This window comes from Convolutriloba macropyga, chromosome 5, assembly GCF_964194025.1.
Source record: "Convolutriloba macropyga chromosome 5, txConMacr16.3, whole genome shotgun sequence".
Classification (NCBI taxonomy): domain Eukaryota; kingdom Metazoa; phylum Xenacoelomorpha; order Acoela; family Convolutidae; genus Convolutriloba; species Convolutriloba macropyga.
In genome coordinates this window covers 37109640-37133250 of record NC_134472.1, presented here as the reverse complement: position 1 = coordinate 37133250, position 23611 = coordinate 37109640, and the positions used below count along the sequence as shown (strand labels likewise).

The 23611-nt window shown below is 37.0% G+C and overlaps 1 protein-coding gene across 2 annotated transcripts in view; it reads right to left on the bottom strand.

Annotated features, from left to right (window-relative positions):
• Positions 1-23611, bottom strand: part of LOC142339991 (serine/arginine-rich splicing factor 7-like) — a 447863-nt gene that overhangs the window by 3638 nt on the left and 420614 nt on the right. Inside the window, exons 2-7 of one of the 2 annotated variants that reach the window (XM_075390377.1) lie at positions 16051-16097; positions 15773-15955; positions 1732-1908; positions 1343-1474; positions 1070-1144; positions 327-398 (exon numbers count right to left, since the gene is read on the bottom strand). In XM_075390377.1, the coding sequence (XP_075246492.1) occupies positions 327-398; positions 1070-1144; positions 1343-1474; positions 1732-1908; positions 15773-15955; positions 16051-16088 (677 nt within the window). In that variant the 5' untranslated portion in view covers positions 16089-16097. The remainder of the gene's footprint in view (positions 1-326; positions 399-1069; positions 1145-1342; positions 1475-1731; positions 1909-15772; positions 15956-16050; positions 16098-23611) is intronic. The other variant, XM_075390378.1, reaches the window with a different exon arrangement.

Sequence of the window (23611 nt, the reverse complement as noted above, 5' to 3'; positions counted from 1 at the left end):
GGGTCTCTATTGCAACTTAATGCCCGCCGAGCTTTACCAGTTTATCCCGTTTGATCTTAAAAAAAAACGGCGCACCAATACAATCCAAATTCTTTGGATTGTAAAAAAGGAGAGCGCCTAAATTATAGCCGCTGAGAGGCTGACGGCGGCTATTAAAAATTACGAAATTTCTTCGTTTCTCACTTCAATCTCACTTCAATTCCTCACTTAAAATCGTCTCGACACCTAATTTCTGAATGAGAGTAATTTACATCGCGCACAAATGACGAAGTTAAACACGCAAATTGTAATAACCGGATGTTGCTCAATCAAATAAGTCCGCTCACCTTCGGTTAGATCGACTCCTGGACCTGTAACGGTCTCTGTAGCTGCTCGGCGGAGGTGGGCTATTTCTCGATCTAAACAAGACAATAATTAAATGAAACAGAATTGAAATGGAATGAGAGGACGGGTGAGAGGAATCGTTAAGTTGAAGAAAAAAGTCAAACAATATGACGCGACAACATTACCTTACTCACAAACAGCTACAATGAAAAAACCAGTGAAAGTATTGTCATGCAAACTACTGAGATCGTGAGTCAGTAAATGTAGTAAATTAACTTACAAGGCAATGTTAGAATTTAGAAGAGAAATTGTCTGCATTGTAACCATCCTAGCAACGACCCAACCAAACATCAGCCCAATTATTACGTCAATTCAATCGCATCACACAAGTCACGCCGAGAGCGGGGAAAACCCAAAACACGAGGCGAATACCGCCACGTCATAAAAGCCCACGACTTTGCAACATGATAACCAATCAATGCTCAGATGTAAAAGTTTTCGAATAACTGGCTCCTCGGAACCAAGCTGACAATACAGACGACACGATCTAATGTCCCAGTTCTAATATCAAGGTCAAATAATGACTCAAAGACTTCTCGAGTCATCACGGCCAAAATCACTTCCAATATAACCCAATTTTGAAATAATCTATTTTCCATTGCCCAACTTTCTAAACATCTTCGCGAGGCAATATTTAAGCGCTGCCCGCCAAAAACCAATTTATGCGCCAACAATAATATTGTACCGTTTGTCCCAATTAAGATGACTAAAACGCTCAGCAGGCCCGCTACGCCAATCGACTGGTTTGTGAGAGACTGATCTGAAATTGAACACGAATCAGGGATAGAAAGCCTGAAAATCACAATATTCACCTTGTTCACACATTATCAAGCTTTTCATGACATCACTCGTTGAATCGATTATACAACAGGATTGATTGCAAATTAAATGTATGAACAGAGATATCTGATAATCAGAAGGATAATTATGAATAACAAGATGGGCATTCGTTACTAACGGAGGGCAGTCTCGTGAAAAGTGGCCAACTTTGCCACAAGCATAGCATCTTGGTGGTCCAGTCAAATTCCGCCTCTGTCCTTTTGTTCTTGGCTTTGCGATTGACACTCGAATGCGAACCCCATCCAGGTATCTACAAAACATCCGAATGATATCCGAGATCAATTGCTGAAAGTAATTTCTGTTATTCTCAAGGGTTAAGTGTTGTTATTCCACCATGACTTTTTGCAACCCCAAAATATAATCGCTTGTCAGAGAACTTATATACTCGAAGATGAAAGGGCTAATTAGTTTGTATCGCTAAATACGTTTCAGTTCTATAGGCAACTGCTTCCATTTCTAAGAAAACAGCATCTTTGAACTAAATATTCTACCAAATGCAGTTCTTACGTGCCATCCACCTCTTTGACAGCCTCCAGTGCCTGGTCTTTAAATTTGTAAACAATAAACCCAAACGATGGACTCGTTCTTGCAATCCAAGGCCGCTCAATTAAATCGCCATATGATGAGAACACCTTCTCAATCTTCCGTTCGTCCGGATCATCTGGCAGCTCTGAGATATGCAGTCTGAAAAATCCCATATATAAGCCGAAGGTTCATGATAAAATTACATTTCTATGTACAAAGGTATAGAAGTCATAGATTATATCTAAATCTCTTTAATAGGGGAATTATACCGAGAACTTCAGCTATCAAGCATGCGTGCCAAAAAAGATCGAAACGTTCCTTCGAAAAACATTATTCAGTAAAAGTATCCACAAATGGAGAAGCTTTATTAAAGAACAAACAGAATTAAAAAATATTAAAACAAACTTTGCCGGAAAGCACCTGAACACTTCAGCTGGATCACCTACGTATTACAAGAAAAATTTTGTAGCAAACAAAACAACTGCTGTCGGACTAATTGATCTCAAACAACAGGCGAGATTTGCATTCGGTTATAGCTAACTCGAGGTTAAGGAGGCAAAGCTTAGCAAAATTTAAAATTGCCCTTCATGTCTTGAAGTTCTGCTTACTCAACAGCTTCGGTGAACTTTTCACTTAGAGCCTACTAAATTTATACCAGAGCTGCTCAAACACTTAACGCCCTCCGGCTTACCAATTTGTCCCGTAACCGAAGACAGAAGTCTTCCCCCAAGCACGCGAAGGTTCTAGAAACATAAACCAACTAATGTCGGAAGAATTGCTCTCAAACAACACGCAGGGCAATTTAATTCAGGGGCTGTAGCCTAGATAAATTTTTCTTTACGGGTGCAAAAATAGTTAACCACGCCGGCATTCTAACCATGGACCTCCCGATCCATCACCAAAAGCACTGCCCACTCGGCTCACTACATTCGTGAGCAATTAAAAGGCCAAAACGTCAAGCGAATATTTTGCATGAAAGACATACGTTTACAATTATTGTTTCAAAATCATTCGAAAGCAATTCAAAAATACAGAAAATTTGCCATGTGAACAAACTGCGCTTTGTCAACAAAGATCATGAGGTGAAATACGTTGCTACCAAAGCGAACAATTTTTTTGGGGAAAATACCGGTCAATAAAAACAAATGCTGGTGATATGCCTAAAGAAAATATCTTGAAAAATTTCAGAGCAGATAACCTAGAAAAAATATAAGCTGTCTAGTCAAAACAAAAATAGGAGTGAATACAATCTAAAAGTTGGAAATAAATTCAATGAAGACTAATTATTCTCTTCCCGTGCATCATAACCACTCATCAACTTTTTGCGTCAATGTTACTATCTTTCTTAAAATATTGGAATTAGAATTAGGCACGCTTCAGGGGAACAAAAACACACAAAAATGATGGTCCATTTTAGTCACTCTTGGCGACATTTTTCAAATTTTTCCCGTCCAACACTCTAAGTAAGTAGTGCGACACCTTTTATAACGAGATAAAAGATCCTACTTCTCTATACTGCTATTGACAAGTTTCAAATGTAAAACTTTATCAAAGCTACTAAAAAAGCGGTTGACAGGCAGTTCTCTCCTCTCTATTTAAGTGTCAAAAGTCTGTATCCCAAGTTTCAATCCGCATACCGTCAAGAGAAACCAGCCTTCTTTTTGTTACTGACTTCATTTACAGACGGCTTGATATTGAAAAGAAAGTCTTACTTGTACCACTTGATCTAAGTGCGGCTTTCGAAACAGTGTAGCATATATTGTTACAGAGACCCTTGAGAAAAAATATTGTCTGATGAAAGTCGTTTTGACTTCGTTCAAAAATTTCTTGTGCGGGAGGGTTGCGAAAAATTAAATAGAGCCGATCTATTAAAATCATTCATTGCAAGATAATGGAGTACCCCAAGGATCAACATTAGGATCAAAGTTGATCACTCTTTACTTGACTCCCTTGTTCGATATTCTAGATACGTTAAAGCTTGTTTATCATTTCTACGCCGATGACCGCCAATTATTTGAGCTAGATGCATTTCGACAGGAAGAGATCAGCTTGATTATGGAAAACTAGAAATCTATGCAAATTTACAGCTTAAGCTGAATCCAGAGAAAACTGAAACAATAGTATTTTTAATAAACGGATAACATTTCCCATTCCAAACGAAATACGACTTTGACAGATTTTTCAAACAAAATGCAAACTAAATCAGGTAAGATCAAACTAGAAGAAAATATCGTATTAAAAAGTCAAGTGAAAAAAGTCTGGCGATACCAAAGCTCTTTTCGCTTAAGCATTATCAACTTTGAACACAAGAACTCAGTCGTATCCTGCTTTTTAATATCAAGTTTCGATTATTGTGCTTCGCTCTACTGTAATTTTGCTGCTTTGCTCATTAAAAAATCACAACGAATGCAAAACAGCTGCCAGGTTTATTTTCGATTACGACGTTTTGCAAATGCTCGACAACTTCCAGAAAAAATACAGATTCAGAATACTTCCAATTTCAGAAAGATTGCAGTACAAAGTTACATTGCTTATGTATAAAATTGAACAAGATATTGCGCCTAACTATTTAGAATATGTTGTTTAGTTGCTAAAGTCTCAACTACAGAAGCGAAAATGCTTACTTCGCTTGCCCAGACAGAAGACAAAGCTTTGAGGACGAGCTTTATCTGTCAGAGCGCCCAAAACATGGAACAAATTGCCTCAGTACATCCGCGAAGAGGAAAATTTCGATACTTTCAAGAAACTTCTGAAAACGCCAATTTGCTGATGCGCATTTGAAATATCTCCCACCACTGTGTAAAGAGGTGTAAATACATCATCACGATGATTGCAAAAATCTAAAATTAATTTTCTGACGTTCCAAGCTCATTGAGCAACAGGGCTCAAGGGTACTAAAAGCATTAAAATGTCTATGAAACGCATTGCGTTGCTTCGTCTGATATCGTTCTAAGCTATTAACGAGTATTTATTATCCCACCTGAGTCCTGACAGTTTTCCTGCGCAGGTATTGGTGGAAGTTGAGATAAATGCTCACATCTAAGAAATGACATTAATAACTCGTCAAAGTTTTGTACTATTTGCGAACTTGATCTGGACGTAACCGGGGGAAAAAACAAAAAAATGGGCGCCATTCACATTATCTTGTGAAAACGGGAGAAATCTGCTTCTAAAACCCATTATGTAAAAATCAAATACCAGACCAGTCCAAACCAGGGAATTATTTCACATCACGAGAGCGTCAACAAACTGAGATTTCTGTAACAATCCAATGGTAAAAGTTTAAATTCTTTCAGTCACCAGATGTATATGATGATTTGACCTATTATACACTCAGGCGCTGTCATCTACAGTCTTTCGAGTTCGACTCAGACCAGTAGGTAGCGATTGGAACAAACATTTTAATCCAACTTAGTAATATTAGAACATTCTTAACATAAATTTGTGTTGACCAGCCAAAAGCTTTGGTGGCTTCAGCCACTCACAACTGGCGTTTTTCAAATATCGTATTGCAAAGTCAAGTGAAAAAAGTCTGGCGATACCAAAGCTCTTTTCGCTTAAGCATTATCAACTTTGAACACAAGAACTCAGTCGTATCCTGCTTTTTAATATCAAGTTTCGATTATTGTGCTTCGCTCTACTGTAATTTTGCTGCTTTGCTCATTAAAAAATCACAACGAATGCAAAACAGCTGCCAGGTTTATTTTCGATTACGACGTTTTGCAAATGCTCGACAACTTCTAGAAAAAATACAGATTCAGAATACTTCCAATTTCAGTACAAAGTTACATTGCTTATGTATAAAATTGAACAAGATATTGCGCCTAAGTATTTAGAATATGTTGTTTAGTTGCTAAAGTCTCAATTACAGAAGCGAAAATGCTTACTTCGCTTGCCCAGACATAAGACAAAGCTTTGAGGACGAGCTTTATCTGTCAGAGCGCCCAAAACATGGAACAAATTGCCTCAGTACATCCGCGAAGAGGAAAATTTCGATACTTTCAAGAAACTTCTGAAAACGCCAATTTGCTGATGCGCATTTGAAATATCTCCCACCACTGTGTAAAGAGGTGTAAATACATCATCATCACGATGATTGCAAAAATCTAAAATTAATTTTCTGACGTTCCAAGCTCATTGAGCAACAGGGCTCAAGGGTACTAAAAGCATTAAAATGTCTATGAAACGCATTGCGGTGCTTCGTCTGATATAGTTCTAAGCTATTAACGAGTATTTATTATCCCACCTGAGTCCTGACAGTTTTCCTGCGCATGTATTGGTGGAAGTTGAGATTAATGCTCACATCTAAGAAATGACATTAATAACTCGCCAAAGTTTTGTATTATTTGCGAACTTGATCTAGACGTAACCGGGGGAAAAAACAAAAAAATGGGCGCCTTTCACATTATCTTGCGAAAACGGGAGAAATCTGCTTCTAAAATCCATTATGTAAAAATCAAATACCAGACCAGTCCAAACCAGGGAAGTATTTCACATCACGAGAGCGTCAACAAACTGAGATTTCTGTAACAATCCAATGGTAAAAGTTTAAATTCCTTCAGTCACCAGATTTAAATGATGATTTGACCTATTATACACTCAGGCGCTGTCATCTACAGTCTTTCGAGTTCGACTCAGACCAGTAGGTAGCGATTGGAACAAACATTTTAATCCAACTTATTAATATTAGAACATTCTTAACATAAATTTGTGTTGACCAGCCAAAAGCTTTGGTGGCTTCAGCCACTCACAACTGGCGTTTTTCAAATATCGTATTGCAAAGTCAAGTGAAAAAAGTCTGGCGATACCAAAGCTCTTTTCGCTTAAGCATTATCAACTTTGAACACAAGAACTCAGTCGTATCCTGCTTTTTAATATCAAGTTTCGATTATTGTGCTTCGCTCTACTGTAATTTTGCTGCTTTGCTCATTAAAAAATCACAACGAATGCAAAACAGCTGCCAGGTTTATTTTCGATTACGACGTTTTGCAAATGCTCGACAACTTCTAGAAAAAATACAGATTCAGAATACTTCCAATTTCAGAAAGATTGCAGTACAAAGTTACATTGCTTATGTATAAAATTGAACAAGATATTGCGCCTAAGTATTTAGAATATGTTGTTTAGTTGCTAAAGTCTCAATTACAGAAGCGAAAATGCTTACTTCGCTTGCCCAGACATAAGACAAAGCTTTGAGGACGAGCTTTATCTGTCAGAGCGCCCAAAACATGGAACAAATTGCCTCAGTACATCCGCGAAGAGGAAAATTTCGATACTTTCAAGAAACTTCTGAAAACGCCAATTTGCTGATGCGCATTTGAAATATCTCCCACCACTGTGTAAAGAGGTGTAAATACATCATCACGATGATTGCAAAAATCTAAAATTAATTTTCTGACGTTCCAAGCTCATTGAGCAACAGGGCTCAAGGGTACTAAAAGCATTAAAATGTCTATGAAACGCATTGCGTTGCTTCGTCTGATATCGTTCTAAGCTATTAACGAGTATTTATTATCCCACCTGAGTCCTGACAGTTTTCCTGCGCAGGTATTGGTGGAAGTTGAGATAAATGCTCACATCTAAGAAATGACATTAATAACTCGCCAAAGTTTTGTACTATTTGCGAACTTGATCTAGACGTAACCGGGGGAAAAACAAAAAAATGGGCGCCATTCACATTATCTTGTGAAAACGGGAGAAATCTGCTTCTAAAATCCATTATGTAAAAATCAAATACCAGACCAGTCCAAACCAGGGAAGTATTTCACATCACGAGAGCGTCAACAAACTGAGATTTCTGTAACAGTCCAATGGTAAAAGTTTAAATTCCTTCAGTCACCAGATGTAAATGATGATTTGACCTATTATACACTCAGGCGCTGTCATCTACAGTCTTTCGAGTTCGACTCAGACCAGTAGGTAGCGATTGGAACAAACATTTTAATCCAACTTATTAATATTAGAACATTCTTAACATAAATTTGTGTTGACCAGCCAAAAGCTTTGGTGGCTTCAGCCACTCACAACTGGCGTTTTTCAAATATCGTATTGCAAAGTCAAGTGAAAAAAGTCTGGCGATACCAAAGCTCTTTTCGCTTAAGCATTATCAACTTTGAACACAAGAACTCAGTCGTATCCTGCTTTTTAATATCAAGTTTCGATTATTGTGCTTCGCTCTACTGTAATTTTGCTGCTTTGCTCATTAAAAAATCACAACGAATGCAAAACAGCTGCCAGGTTTATTTTCGATTACGACGTTTTGCAACTGCTCGACAACTTCTAGAAAAAATACAGATTCAGAATACTTCCAATTTCAGAAAGATTGCAGTACAAAGTTACATGGCTTATGTATAAAATTGAACAAGATATTGCGCCTAAGTATTTAGAATATGTTGTTTAGTTGCTAAAGTCTCAATTACAGAAGCGAAAATGCTTACTTCGCTTGCCCAGACATAAGACAAAGCTTTGAGGACGAGCTTTATCTGTCAGAGCGCCCAAAACATGGAACAAATTGCCTCAGTACATCCGCGAAGAGGAAAATTTCGATACTTTCAAGAAACTTCTGAAAACGCCAATTTGCTGATGCGCATTTGAAATATCTCCCACCACTGTGTAAAGAGGTGTAAATACATCATCACGATGATTGCAAAAATCTAAAATTAATTTTCTGACGTTCCAAGCTCATTGAGCAACAGGGCTCAAGGGTACTAAAAGCATTAAAATGTCTATGAAACGCATTGCGTTGCTTCGTCTGATATCGTTCTAAGCTATTAACGAGTATTTATTATCCCACCTGAGTCCTGACAGTTTTCCTGCGCAGGTATTGGTGGAAGTTGAGATAAATGCTCACATCTAAGAAATGACATTAATAACTCGCCAAAGTTTTGTACTATTTGCGAACTTGATCTAGACGTAACCGGGGGAAAAACAAAAAAATGGGCGCCATTCACATTATCTTGTGAAAACGGGAGAAATCTGCTTCTAAAATCCATTATGTAAAAATCAAATACCAGACCAGTCCAAACCAGGGAAGTATTTCACATCACGAGAGCGTCAACAAACTGAGATTTCTGTAACAGTCCAATGGTAAAAGTTTAAATTCCTTCAGTCACCAGATGTAAATGATGATTTGACCTATTATACACTCAGGCGCTGTCATCTACAGTCTTTCGAGTTCGACTCAGACCAGTAGGTAGCGATTGGAACAAACATTTTAATCCAACTTATTAATATTAGAACATTCTTAACATAAATTTGTGTTGACCAGCCAAAAGCTTTGGTGGCTTCAGCCACTCACAACTGGCGTTTTTCAAATATCGTATTGCAAAGTCAAGTGAAAAAAGTCTGGCGATACCAAAGCTCTTTTCGCTTAAGCATTATCAACTTTGAACACAAGAACTCAGTCGTATCCTGCTTTTTAATATCAAGTTTCGATTATTGTGCTTCGCTCTACTGTAATTTTGCTGCTTTGCTCATTAAAAAATCACAACGAATGCAAAACAGCTGCCAGGTTTATTTTCGATTACGACGTTTTGCAACTGCTCGACAACTTCTAGAAAAAATACAGATTCAGAATACTTCCAATTTCAGAAAGATTGCAGTACAAAGTTACATGGCTTATGTATAAAATTGAACAAGATATTGCGCCTAAGTATTTAGAATATGTTGTTTAGTTGCTAAAGTCTCAATTACAGAAGCGAAAATGCTTACTTCGCTTGCCCAGACATAAGACAAAGCTTTGAGGACGAGCTTTATCTGTCAGAGCGCCCAAAACATGGAACAAATTGCCTCAGTACATCCGCGAAGAGGAAAATTTCGATACTTTCAAGAAACTTCTGAAAACGCCAATTTGCTGATGCGCATTTGAAATATCTCCCACCACTGTGTAAAGAGGTGTAAATACATCATCACGATGATTGCAAAAATCTAAAATTAATTTTCTGACGTTCCAAGCTCATTGAGCAACAGGGCTCAAGGGTACTAAAAGCATTAAAATGTCTATGAAACGCATTGCGTTGCTTCGTCTGATATCGTTCTAAGCTATTAACGAGTATTTATTATCCCACCTGAGTCCTGACAGTTTTCCTGCGCAGGTATTGGTGGAAGTTGAGATAAATGCTCACATCTAAGAAATGACATTAATAACTCGCCAAAGTTTTGTACTATTTGCGAACTTGATCTAGACGTAACCGGGGGAAAAACAAAAAAATGGGCGCCATTCACATTATCTTGTGAAAACGGGAGAAATCTGCTTCTAAAATCCATTATGTAAAAATCAAATACCAGACCAGTCCAAACCAGGGAAGTATTTCACATCACGAGAGCGTCAACAAACTGAGATTTCTGTAACAATCCAATGGTAAAAGTTTAAATTCCTTCAGTCACCAGATGTAAATGATGATTTGACCTATTATACACTCAGGCGCTGTCATCTACAGTCTTTCGAGTTCGACTCAGACCAGTAGGTAGCGATTGGAACAAACATTTTAATCCAACTTATTAATATTAGAACATTCTTAACATAAATTTGTGTTGACCAGCCAAAAGCTTTGGTGGCTTCAGCCACTCACAACTGGCGTTTTTCAAATATCGTATTGCAAAGTCAAGTGAAAAAAGTCTGATGACACCAAAGCTCTTTTCGCTTAAGCATTATCAACTTTGAACACAACAACTCAGTCGTATCCTGCTTTTTAATATCAAGTTTCGATTATTGTGCTTCGCTCCACTGTAATTTTGCTGCTTTGCTCATTAGAAAATCACAACGAATGCAAAACAGCTGCCAGGTTTATTTTCGATTACGACGTTTTGCAACTGCTCGACAACTTCTAGAAAAAATACAGATTCAGAATACTTCCAATTTCAGAAAGATTGCAGTACAAAGTTACATGGCTTATGTATAAAATTGAACAAGATATTGCGCCTAAGTATTTAGAATATGTTGTTTAGTTGCTAAAGTCTCAATTACAGAAGCGAAAATGCTTACTTCGCTTGCCCAGACATAAGACAAAGCTTTGAGGACGAGCTTTATCTGTCAGAGCGCCCAAAACATGGAACAAATTGCCTCAGTACATCCGCGAAGAGGAAAATTTCGATACTTTCAAGAAACTTCTGAAAACGCCAATTTGCTGATGCGCATTTGAAATATCTCCCACCACTGTGTAAAGAGGTGTAAATACATCATCACGATGATTGCAAAAATCTAAAATTAATTTTCTGACGTTCCAAGCTCATTGAGCAACAGGGCTCAAGGGTACTAAAAGCATTAAAATGTCTATGAAACGCATTGCGTTGCTTCGTCTGATATCGTTCTAAGCTATTAACGAGTATTTATTATCCCACCTGAGTCCTGACAGTTTTCCTGCGCAGGTATTGGTGGAAGTTGAGATAAATGCTCACATCTAAGAAATGACATTAATAACTCGCCAAAGTTTTGTACTATTTGCGAACTTGATCTAGACGTAACCGGGGGAAAAACAAAAAAATGGGCGCCATTCACATTATCTTGTGAAAACGGGAGAAATCTGCTTCTAAAATCCATTATGTAAAAATCAAATACCAGACCAGTCCAAACCAGGGAAGTATTTCACATCACGAGAGCGTCAACAAACTGAGATTTCTGTAACAATCCAATGGTAAGAGTTTAAATTCCTTCAGTCACCAGATGTAAATGATGATTTGACCTATTATACACTCAGGCGCTGTCATCTACAGTCTTTCGAGTTCGACTCAGACCAGTAGGTAGCGATTGGAACAAACATTTTAATCCAACTTATTAATATTAGAACATTCTTAACATAAATTTGTGTTGACCAGCCAAAAGCTTTGGTGGCTTCAGCCACTCACAACTGGCGTTTTTCAAATATCGTATTGCAAAGTCAAGTGAAAAAAGTCTGATGACACCAAAGCTCTTTTCGCTTAAGCATTATCAACTTTGAACACAACAACTCAGTCGTATCCTGCTTTTTAATATCAAGTTTCGATTATTGTGCTTCGCTCCACTGTAATTTTGCTGCTTTGCTCATTAGAAAATCACAACGAATGCAAAACAGCTGCCAGGTTTATTTTCGATTACGGCGTTTTGCAAATGCTCGAAAACTTCTAGAAAAAATACAGATTCAGAATACTTCCAATTACAGAAAGATTGCAGTACAAAGTTACATTGCTTATGTATAAAATTGAACAAGATATTGCGCCTAAGTATTTAGAATATGTTGTTTAGTTGCTAAAGTCTCAATTACAGAAGCGAAAATGCTTACTTCGCTTGCCCAGACATAAGACAAAGCTTTGAGGACGAGCTTTATCTGTCAGAGCGCCCAAAACATGGAACAAATTGCCTCAGTACATCCGCGAAGAGGAAAATTTCGATACTTTCAAGAAACTTCTGAAAACGCCAATTTGCTGATGCGCATTTGAAATATCTCCCACCACTGTGTAAAGAGGTGTAAATACATCATCATCACGATGATTGCAAAAATCTAAAATTAATTTTCTGACGTTCCAAGGTCATTGAGCAACAGGGCTCAAGGGTACTAAAAGCATTAAAATGTCTATGAAACGCATTGCGGTGCTTCGTCTGATATCGTTCTAAGCTATTAACGAGTATTTATTATCCCACCTGAGTCCTGACAGTTTTCCTGCGCATGTATTGGTGGAAGTTGAGATAAATGCTCACATCTAAGAAATGACATTAATAACTCGCCAAAGTTTTGTATTATTTGCGAACTTGATCTAGACGTAACCGGGGGAAAAAACAAAAAAATGGGCGCCATTCACATTATCTTGCGAAAACGGGAGAAATCTGCTTCTAAAATCCATTATGTAAAAATCAAATACCAGACCAGTCCAAACCAGGGAAGTATTTCACATCACGAGAGCGTCAACAAACTGAGATTTCTGTAACAATCCAATGGTAAAAGTTTAAATTCCTTCAGTCACCAGATTTAAATGATGATTTGACCTATTATACACTCAGGCGCTGTCATCTACAGTCTTTCGAGTTCGACTCAGACCAGTAGGTAGCGATTGGAACAAACATTTTAATCCAACTTATTAATATTAGAACATTCTTAACATAAATTTGTGTTGACCAGCCAAAAGCTTTGGTGGCTTCAGCCACTCACAACTGGCGTTTTTCAAATATCGTATTGCAAAGTCAAGTGAAAAAAGTCTGGCGATACCAAAGCTCTTTTCGCTTAAGCATTATCAACTTTGAACACAAGAACTCAGTCGTATCCTGCTTTTTAATATCAAGTTTCGATTATTGTGCTTCGCTCTACTGTAATTTTGCTGCTTTGCTCATTAAAAAATCACAACGAATGCAAAACAGCTGCCAGGTTTATTTTCGATTACGACGTTTTGCAAATGCTCGACAACTTCCAGAAAAAATACAGATTCAGAATACTTCCAATTTCAGAAAGATTGCAGTACAAAGTTACATTGCTTATGTATAAAATTGAACAAGATATTGCGCCTAAGTATTTAGAATATGTTGTTTAGTTGCTAAAGTCTCAATTACAGAAGCGAAAATGCTTACTTCGCTTGCCCAGACATAAGACAAAGCTTTGAGGACGAGCTTTATCTGTCAGAGCGCCCAAAACATGGAACAAATTGCCTCAGTACATCCGCGAAGAGGAAAATTTCGATACTTTCAAGAAACTTCTGAAAACGCCAATTTGCTGATGCGCATTTGAAATATCTCCCACCACTGTGTAAAGAGGTGTAAATACATCATCATCACGATGATTGCAAAAATCTAAAATTAATTTTCTGACGTTCCAAGCTCATTGAGCAACAGGGCTCAAGGGTACTAAAAGCATTAAAATGTCTATGAAACGCATTGCGGTGCTTCGTCTGATATCGTTCTAAGCTATTAACGAGTATTTATTATCCCACCTGAGTCCTGACAGTTTTCCTGCGCATGTATTGGTGGAAGTTGAGATAAATGCTCACATCTAAGAAATGACATTAATAACTCGCCAAAGTTTTGTATTATTTGCGAACTTGATCTAGACGTAACCGGGGGAAAAAACAAAAAAAATGGGCGCCATTCACATTATCTTGCGAAAACCTGAGAAATCTGCGTCTAAAATCCATTGGGTAAAAATCAAATACCAGACCAGTCCAAACCAGGGAAGTATTTCACATCACGAGAGCGTCAACAAACTGAGATTTCTGTAACAATCCAATGGTAAAAGTTTAAATTCCTTCAGTCACCAGATGTAAATGATGATTTGACCTATTATACACTCAGGCGCTGTCATCTACAGTCTTTCGAGTTCGACTCACACCAGTAGGTAGCGATTGGAACAAACATTTTAATCCAACTTATTAATATTAGAACATTCTTAACATAAATTTGTGTTGACCAGCCAAAAGCTTTGGTGGCTTCAGCCACTCACAACTGGCGTTTTTCAGTTTAAGTTAGCAGATATCACAATTCGGCATATTCTCATCTGTTGCCACAAGTTTCAATAATTAGTGAGCCTCTCAAATTTTCTTTGATATTCATTTCACTTCCTGTCATTCAATGCCCACTCTTTTTATATCAGTATTGATGCAAAATAAAGCCTTGGTTGGCTGTGTGTGTGATTAGTTTGAAATCATTAGCGAAAACATGTCTTTCCAAGCCTGGCAGGACATTTGGAAAGTTGTTGATAACACTCACAGAACAGCAGTCCCTAAGTTTGAGCCTTGCTGAACGCCACTAGAAACATTTCATAGACCAGAAAAAGGATTGTTTATCGTGACATATTGTTCTCTATTGTGATGATAAAAAGTTTTATATTTCCACCAAGAGAGAAATCTTTGATTTCCAATATTAACTAGTGACGGTGACCCATGTCCAATGGCTTGGCGACGTCTAAGTAGAGCACTATAATGGATTTCCCGTTTGATTGGCAAGAATCGTACCTGTGTATCGTCAGCAAGTTTACTTTCTGTACTTTCAAATAAATATGACGAGAATATCTCATGTACATCGAGAATTGTTTGCGGATGTACCAAATGCAAAGTAGTGAAAAAATTTCTGTTAAACTACGAGCTTAGAACTGCTAAAACTGAGGGTCCGAGGACCCATGAGATTTTGCTCTAAAGTCTTAATTATTATTATCAAAAAAGAATTGAGAAACAAGAGAAACTGAGCGTTGCGTTCCTAGCACTTCTGAAGCCGTATTGGCTCCTAAAAAAGCTGTGATGACAACAGTATTCACGAATAGAGTCGATTATTCTCCTTTTTACTTCTGAACTGCGACAGAGCGAACTGATTGGCCTGTAGCAGGAGACATCAGCCCTCTTTCCGTACTTGAATAGTAGTAGTAGTAGTAAAGGCTTTAGGATTTAAACATAAATAAATCCAAGGGTTTGTTAGACCCACATGAGTTCAGTCCAAAGGTAGTTTTAGTTTAGTCTAGTTTTTTCCAGTTATTGCAGTGTATAGAGGAATCACAGCTCAATCACAGCTCTATAGCAAATCATTGCAGTGTATAGAGGAATCCATCTATTGCAATGAATAGAGGAATCACAGCTTATTTTCCAAAAATTTGGATAAGCGAAACCTGGTTTATAATAATTTGATAAAAACGAAGACTTGCTCAACATTTGAGAGCAATTTTAGAGTTCTTAAGTAACGTCCGATTTAGCCAATTAGCTATAATGCCTTAAAATAGAAGTTAAAATTTTCAGCTGGAACTAAACTACCAGAGTTGCATCGCTAAGTGCTAATCATCATCCCTTATGTTCCGACCTACATCCATCGTTGCCGGATGGCGTACACGGTCCTTTTTTATATATACCAGAGTTGCATCAGGGCAGAGAATGTGGCACATCTTTCTTTACACCTATACACCCACGTAAATGACTTGTTAGATAATATGGAACCTTGTCACTAACTTTTTTCACTGATGCAATTTCATTGAGAAAACAATTAACCATTGAAACACTTGGAAGTACAAGGTTTGTCTTGACAGAAATACCCCAAAATTAATTTTTAAATAAAAAAAATTTGTAAATAATAATAATAAGGTACCTGTATCCACCAGACGAGCTGTCATATTGAATATTATGTTCATCTGGTGATCGTCGTCTCTCTACTTTTTGCCTCCTTGAGGCAAAATCTGGTGACCAAGAGGGACTTCTACCTCTCTTGTACGGTTCCGACATTCTGGGACGATCATTTGACCTACTTCGAGGCCTCTCCATGGGACTTCGCCTATAAGTGTTTCGTTTGACAATTACTTCTTTTTCTTGACAATTACACGTTATTACAGCAATAGTAATACAGTATTAGAAATAATTTCAACATACCGGGAAAAACTGCGCGAACGTGATCTGCTATACGGCATTGAATTTCTGGAATAAAATTTTTTATATCGTTACTCAATCCAGTAAAGAATGTTCAGTCAGCATTGAGAATTATTCTGCACAGAATGGCTCTTGGAATTGAAAATTCTGTACAGAATGGCTTTTATGATTCAAACTACAACAATAAGGATTCAAGTCTCAACTAAACCACGCCCGATCTAACTTTTTCGATTATATCATCGACAAAACTACTACTCAAAAGAAACTTGAAACCACCAATCGCACATCATTATCACGGTAGAACCAAAACAAATCATTGTTCAAGATAATCGGTTGAAAAATTATTTAAACAAATCTTTTTTCAAACTACGGCTACAAAATGGAACAATCTGGCCCATTCCCCTCTATTATAAAACGTACCAAATACAAATTTAACAGGAAGGCGGCCAGCATTTGAAACCACTAGGGGGAACCAAACGCTGTAAACTTAAAAATAAACAAGAAAACTTTTTTATCACTTTAAATCCGAAATTATATGTTACACTCGGTATTTTGGCATATGACCCCAAAAATGAAGCTACTGTGTGTGGAAACAGTTTTGTGTTGAGTTGATATATCACCACCATTGAAAAAACAAATTCGACAAAATCCGTTCCCTAACACCTAATTCTCCCGTATTTTAGGAGGCGCGATTTATTTATATCAATAGGTTGAATTTGAAATACAAATCTGAGTTTATAACCTTCTCCAGCAAAAAACAATAAACAAAACTGGCACATTGCCAGAGAATAGTCGCAATAGCTTCGTAGATCTGCAGTCCCAAACATGACATCTAATTTCTCCTTTATGTTAATATCAGATTCGGAAAATTGATACTTGTTTAAACTTTCGGAAAAAAATGTTTGGTCGAGATTTTTTGGACTTTAGGTTGCATACGCTTTGGACTTTGGGTTACAAAAAACTCGTCACTTTTCGGCGTCAAAAGATGCTTGGAGATGCATTTTGCTCTGGAATGGTGGACGCTTTTGGATTAATCTGAGGTATTTTTGGTTTTTGTTGAACTGCAGAGTGCTGGAAATATGCGATTCAAATTGTTGCTTACCATCTTGACCATTTCTTGGTGAAGTTCATATTCGATTGCAAGTAATTTTTTTCTAGTCCAAGTTTTTATGGCGAATTCGATTTTCTTACTTTCGCTCCGTTAGGTTTCCGGTTTTTATTCAGTTGAGAAGCAGCCTTTGATACCAATGTTGAGAGTTCCTCGCGATGTGTTGTAACTGTTGGTACTTTTTCGTAAAGGTGTATGATAGACGTCGTACTTATATTGATTATCTCTGGTTATATTATCGAGTATCTGATGATAATTAAAATAAATTTTAGGTCTTAGGATGTGGATCCAGCAGTTATCCCAAAACAATAATATTTCTAACAATCAATTCTCTTCTTCATTCCTTCAAAATCTTCTCATCAAAATCTTTCTACTAATTCAGTTCTACAAATCCAATCTTTCTAATAGCAAGTTATCTACAACTAATTCATTCAACAATTCATACATTTTTTCAACCAATAAGATTTAACTAAATCTAAATGGAAATGGCTTAACTTTAAATCCAATCAAAGTTTAGACATTACTCTGCGCTTCTTCAATATTAAAGTTTATACTTCTTAGCATTCACTCATAAAGCATTGATTCTTTGAAGCATTTAAAAACCACATAAACAGGGCGGCTATGTTATAGTTGGCATACTGCAGTTTTGCATTCAAAGAGTAGCTGATTTTAAGATAAAAATTAATTAAAACGTGGTGTTCAGGTTTCGCGCAATTTGTTTGCAAACAAGTTGCATGTTGTCTATATCTGCTGGAGCACCCTCTTGATTCGTCACTTTGAAGTGTTGTATCAACTTTTGCTCACTCAAAACAATATTGTTGGCTGAAAGTTTACTCATAGTATAATGAACCATAATGTATGACATGCACATTAATTACATATTAAACGCAAAATTTCGAGATAGTTCTATCTCGAAGTTTAAAGTTTTTCCTGAGACAAGGAGGATTATATGAGCATGAGACTCTAGAGTATTTCAACACGGACTTAGAGTACAATCATCAGTGGCATGAATTGCTGATTTTTGAATACTTGGGTAAAGAAGTGAAACAAATCTGGCATGTGGCCAGGGAAAAAACCATCAGTTTGATGACTATTTTTATTGGATCTAAAATCATATTTTGTTTGGTACGCGTGTTTCTTTCAATCGATATGCTACGCAGTGGCACCAATCCTGTAATTGCACTGCAACCCATTAACCCAATGGGGGAACTAGGTTATTTTCATCATCTAAAACAACGTACAAAGAAAAAAAAATTGACAAGAAAAAGGACAGTTGAACGGTGTGATGGTGCAACAAACATGTTAGTTTTTAAAACAAAAAAGGCAAAATCTGTGCCAGATATGGCAGAAATTGAGATTCATACATTAGACTAATTTCATGATACGTAGGAATGGCAGATCCAAAAATTGGTGATTATTGCTACTATCTACCCGAGTTGTTCGAGGTCAGGTCGATAGTCAGGCACCAAGTGTATCGGATTGTTGGAGTAACCTCAAACAAAAAGTACGTGGTGCCACTGACGCAGCTGCAACCACCCAATATAGTGGATGGAGCCGCAATTAGCGTTGGGGAGTTAAATGAGATGCAACACAGATTCGAGGAACAACAAAAGAAGATTGACAACAGCGAAATGCTGGGAACAGCCGGGGCTCGACTCGAAGAGGAGCTCCGGCAGTTAAAACTTGAAAGTCAAAGATTAGGTGATCAATTGCTGGAGACCAAACGGCAACTTGAATACGCTGGGAAAACAGCGGGAGTCCTGCAGGAGGCAGGTGGAAACATTGAAGAAAGAGTTGGAGGAGGTTCCAAATGTAGCCGAATCAAAAACAAGGGAATGTATCGATCTGGTGGACGAGCGGGAGTGCTTAGCTCGGGAGTTGGAGAATGCCAAGATAGACAATAGAAAGCTAAGGGGTAGAGTAAAAACAGAGCAAACCTCAAAGAAGGACACACAGAGGAGGCTTGAGGCGATCAATGCGCAGAGCCCGTTCAGTCGACCTCCAAACTTTTATGAACTTCAATTCCTGCCACAGGGGGCCACAACCAGTACTATCCAGAAGGATTTCAAAACGTTGGCAATGCTCTGTCATCCGGACAAGGGTGGTCGTGAGGACATGTTCAAAATCATTCTTCAAGCAAAGAAAATTATGGAAAACGAGGAGGCCCGTAATATTTATGACAAGTACCGGATTGAAAAAGCACAAGAATATGAACTCGAAAATGGACATTTGAAACTCTTGCTGTGTGAGTGAATGGAACACTCACATTTTCTAAGAGGGAGGCAGTATAGTGAACCATAATGTATGACATGCTCATAAATTACATATTAAACACATAATTCGAAATTTTCACAAACAAATAGGAGAACAAAAGGAGATGGTTACTAGCAGTAAACCGGATTTTAACAATGTAGAGAAAGCCTCATAAATAATGATGGGAATCAACATGGAATTTAATCTTGACGGGACACGTCAAGGAATGTTTGTTCATGACGGGATTCGTCAAGCAGGTAAACCGGTTATCTGTTAGTTTAACTAACAGGGACCCTTGGGGTAGAAAATAAATATGAGAAAATCCCAAAGAGATTGGAGAAATTGGGTAATAATAACCTAAGATTAATCAACCATTGATAGGACCGAAACCAAAGACCATACTCAAAACTAAACCATACACAATCGGGCTGCCTCTCTTTAATTGCTTTACATCTCTCATCTTCACAAAACTTCTAATATTTACAAGCAATAGATCTAACTTTGTATTAAACTGATTGTACATTTACATCTGCTCAATTAAATTCAAGTCTAAAACTCGGAAAATTTTCCTCAGTAACTCCGAGGTTTAAAGTGCTTAAGAATAACACCCAACGCAAACCGTAACCGTAGACAGTGTACTGATATTACAACAAGATGTAGTTGTAGATACTGATAATCTGTTGTCAATTCTCTTTTCACCAACCACTGATGTAATAACTGTAGCATATCGTTGAAGATAACGTTTGAGAACATATGCTAGTCCAAAATGCAATAATAGGGAATTACAAAAAGAACAAAATTCAATCGTTACTGATATTATCCAAGTTCCAGCTTCTCGAAATTTGTTCTGAATACTTGGTCTCAAGTTTTTCATGTTGAGAATAATAGGTTCTGAAATCTCGTCTAATTTATCGAGTGATTTTCTGAGAAATTCAGGCACCGTTAACATTTTTAATTGTGCTTGTTCGACAATTTTTCTGCGAGCTTCAGACATCGATGAGATGTGTGGGAGTTCCGCTAAGCCTGGTAGTTTACTAAAGATATGCTGTAATGGATCCGCTAGTTTGATGTCAATCTTTTTTGCGCTGTCATTTTTGCAAGAAAGCATATCCGCTCTCAATTCCATTGAACTAGTCTCTATTTTTGTTCCGCATTTTAATTCTAATACACATACCTGACACCAGGAAATTTTGTTCGTTTAAGATGGTCCGTATTTTTCAAATCACTGAGAAAAAGACCGAAAATTTTACTGGATGATGTTATCAGCCATTTACCATTACCAATATTTTTTGCTTTTTCCATAATCGGAAGTTTGACCGTCAAGATATAACAATTCTGTAATGCTGAGAACTGATTACCAATTAGTATTGAACCAAGACAAGTATTTTCTGCGGTTTCCAGTGAGAATCCATCTATGCACTCAGAAAAACTACTGGAGCCCACACAGTTGTCAATTTGTGATTGTGAGAGTAATGCTATGCGGTTTGTAGATTCAGCTATTGCAATATAATTTGATTCTAGTTCAAATTGAGAAGCGTAAACATCTTCTCCTCGGTTTGGTATTGGTAATGGAGTTGCTCTATATAAGTTGAGAGCTGTCGATCCAGATGCAAAGGGCACTGCCAGGGTGAAAATCATTCCTTAATTGACTACAGCTACATTTGTCAAGATCTTTGTCTCGTAATATGTAAGAATTTGTTTCGTTGGAATAGCAGGTGTTAATCTAACTGTCTGGTGAACTTGAGTTAAGGCAACATTTGAAGAATATCGAGTAGCATTGATCGCGGTTGTAGAGACATCTTTATAACTTTGTTAACCATTGACATAACAGAATTCAATAAATTGAGTTTGTAGGCGTAAACAGCGACTCTGTAGGCTTTAATCTCATTATTAATTGCGAGCAGTAAAGCTGCTAAGTTTGTTTGCACTGGTAGCAGCCTGTCTTGTGCGTAGAAGTACTGATTACATGCCATTAAGCGTCTCGTTTTTTCCTTTAGCAATTTAATAGCATTGTTTAAAATTATACTGTGGTTTTCCTGCGTTTCAGTGAGAAGTGATTGCGTTTTTTGTATATCTTTCATTTGAGATGCAATTATGAAAAATTTTTGGTTCAATTTCGAGTTGACTTCAGTTCAGCGATATTTATTTTCTTCCAGTTCTTGCAAGGCATAGTCAATGTCCTCTTGACTGTGATTTGATCCTCCGCAACTTCCAAATATTGACCCTAACGTACATGCAATGCCTGCTCCCGCTGATAAAGCAGTTAATGCTCCAAACACTGTTGAGCCAGTTTCTCTTTTGCTTCTATTAGATGAGTAATTACTCACTGAGTTTGTTGATCCCATTGTTTCAATAAGTTTTTCTTGACGTTCTGTTATGTCAATTTTGGCCGCCTGTAGTTGTTTTTCAGCGTGTTTTGAAATCAATTCAAAATTCAGCGATGATTCATTCGTTGACATATTTGACAAGTCTCAACTGAAATCGTATTTGCTCCATGCTGTTGATAACGTAGTTGTCAGATGTTTAATTTTCTCGTCAATTGTTTCATTAAATTTTGGTAAAGGAAACAAAAACTGAATGTTGATAAATTTTTCAGCTAACAAAAGTTTTTGTTCGTAAACAAAATCTATTCCATTGTTTTGATATTCGCAAAAACTTGCTGAAATAGTTACTGAAACTATTAGACTCAGATATGCTAGCAAAACCATTTGTGAGAGTATGACAGATTTTTGGTAGGATTTGATTTTTATCTTTAGGTGGGCAAGCTAAGAATAAATTGTACCTACTGAGTTTTCATCAAGCCATTGTAAATAAAAATAATAACTTCAAGCAATGAGACTTACAAAAAACTATCTGCGTGCTCTGCTATAAGCGATTTAGGTAACTAGGTTCTTCAAAAAAAATATCCTGCAGTAATAATTTTGTTTTTAAAATAACTCCAGGATTGATTTGTTGCATTTCTCATGCCGAAAGCCGTCTTGTTGAACTGTAGCGTGTAATTTTGCTGTTTCGTCGTAAATGTTTAACGCTGAATTTTATTATTGGTCTTTGCAAGTCTCTAAAAGTAGTGGGGTTCTAGACTATTACTCACATTTCAGCATGTAACTTTATTTAAATTTTGCATAATTTTAGAAATGTTCTGATAACGGAAGTGAAATAATTGTTTTCAGTGTCTTCTGTTGTAACGTAATGTATGAAATAATTTAACTCATCACTAATGCTAAGTATGTTTTCAGTTGAAACATGTTTCTATGTTTCGCTTCTTTGTGTTCCTCTTTATGTTGGCTTCAGGCCTCTAATGAGATCAATGTAGACTTACAAACAAAAGTTTTGTGTTGCAAAGATGCAACCATATTCTTGGAGTCTGGGGTGGTTGTCTTCACCTTGGATAGTGTGGAGTATGCCTGCGTTTCAGACGATGTGGGGTCTTCTGTTATTCAGTATTGGTGGTTGTTCTTTCTGGCCTGTGTTTTGTGTGTATGCTGCTGGCCGTGTTTAATTGCTGCTCTTTTGTTGTACTTTTGCTAAGTACCTCAGAAATTTAACCTTTCAGTGTAACTCAATTTTTAAGGATTCAAAGGTAAACAAGTGAAACATTCTTTTTTTCGTAATGTAAAGAGAGGTAATTTTTTTTAAGATAAAACATGCCAAAAACAGGAATTTTTCGTTATCATTATATGAAGACATTGAATTATTTAAGAACAGCCTCTTTGATGACTCGATTTTAAAATCCATTGGCTGGAAACCTGTGCCAGTTATCAATGTTCATGGCGCTTCAAATTGGGCTGATGTTATGGCCGAGTTCAACAATCAAGGTTTTAAATATATAATAAATAACAGCTGGATGAAATTACCCATTGCAATAACAAACCACAATTTGTTCAAAATTGATAATAGCTTTTTTGGACGATGTTGAAAATATTAGTAATTTGAATCAGTTTTGTGAAATTGTTGATAAATATTATACCCTGCCTTCAACTGTGAAAAAAAAACTGTGGTTTATCACGAATTTATCAAACTTAGTCCCGTCCTGATTCTGATTTAAACGAATTTTCATTTTTTGCAAGTTTTTCTTTGTTAAATTTATGTACGTTTTCTAAACCTGATTCGTGAAATTTCACTAATTTTGATGCATTTTTTTTTAATTTAATCCGTATTATACAGATGGACAGGTTGAAACTGTTGGGAAACAATCAATTTCGT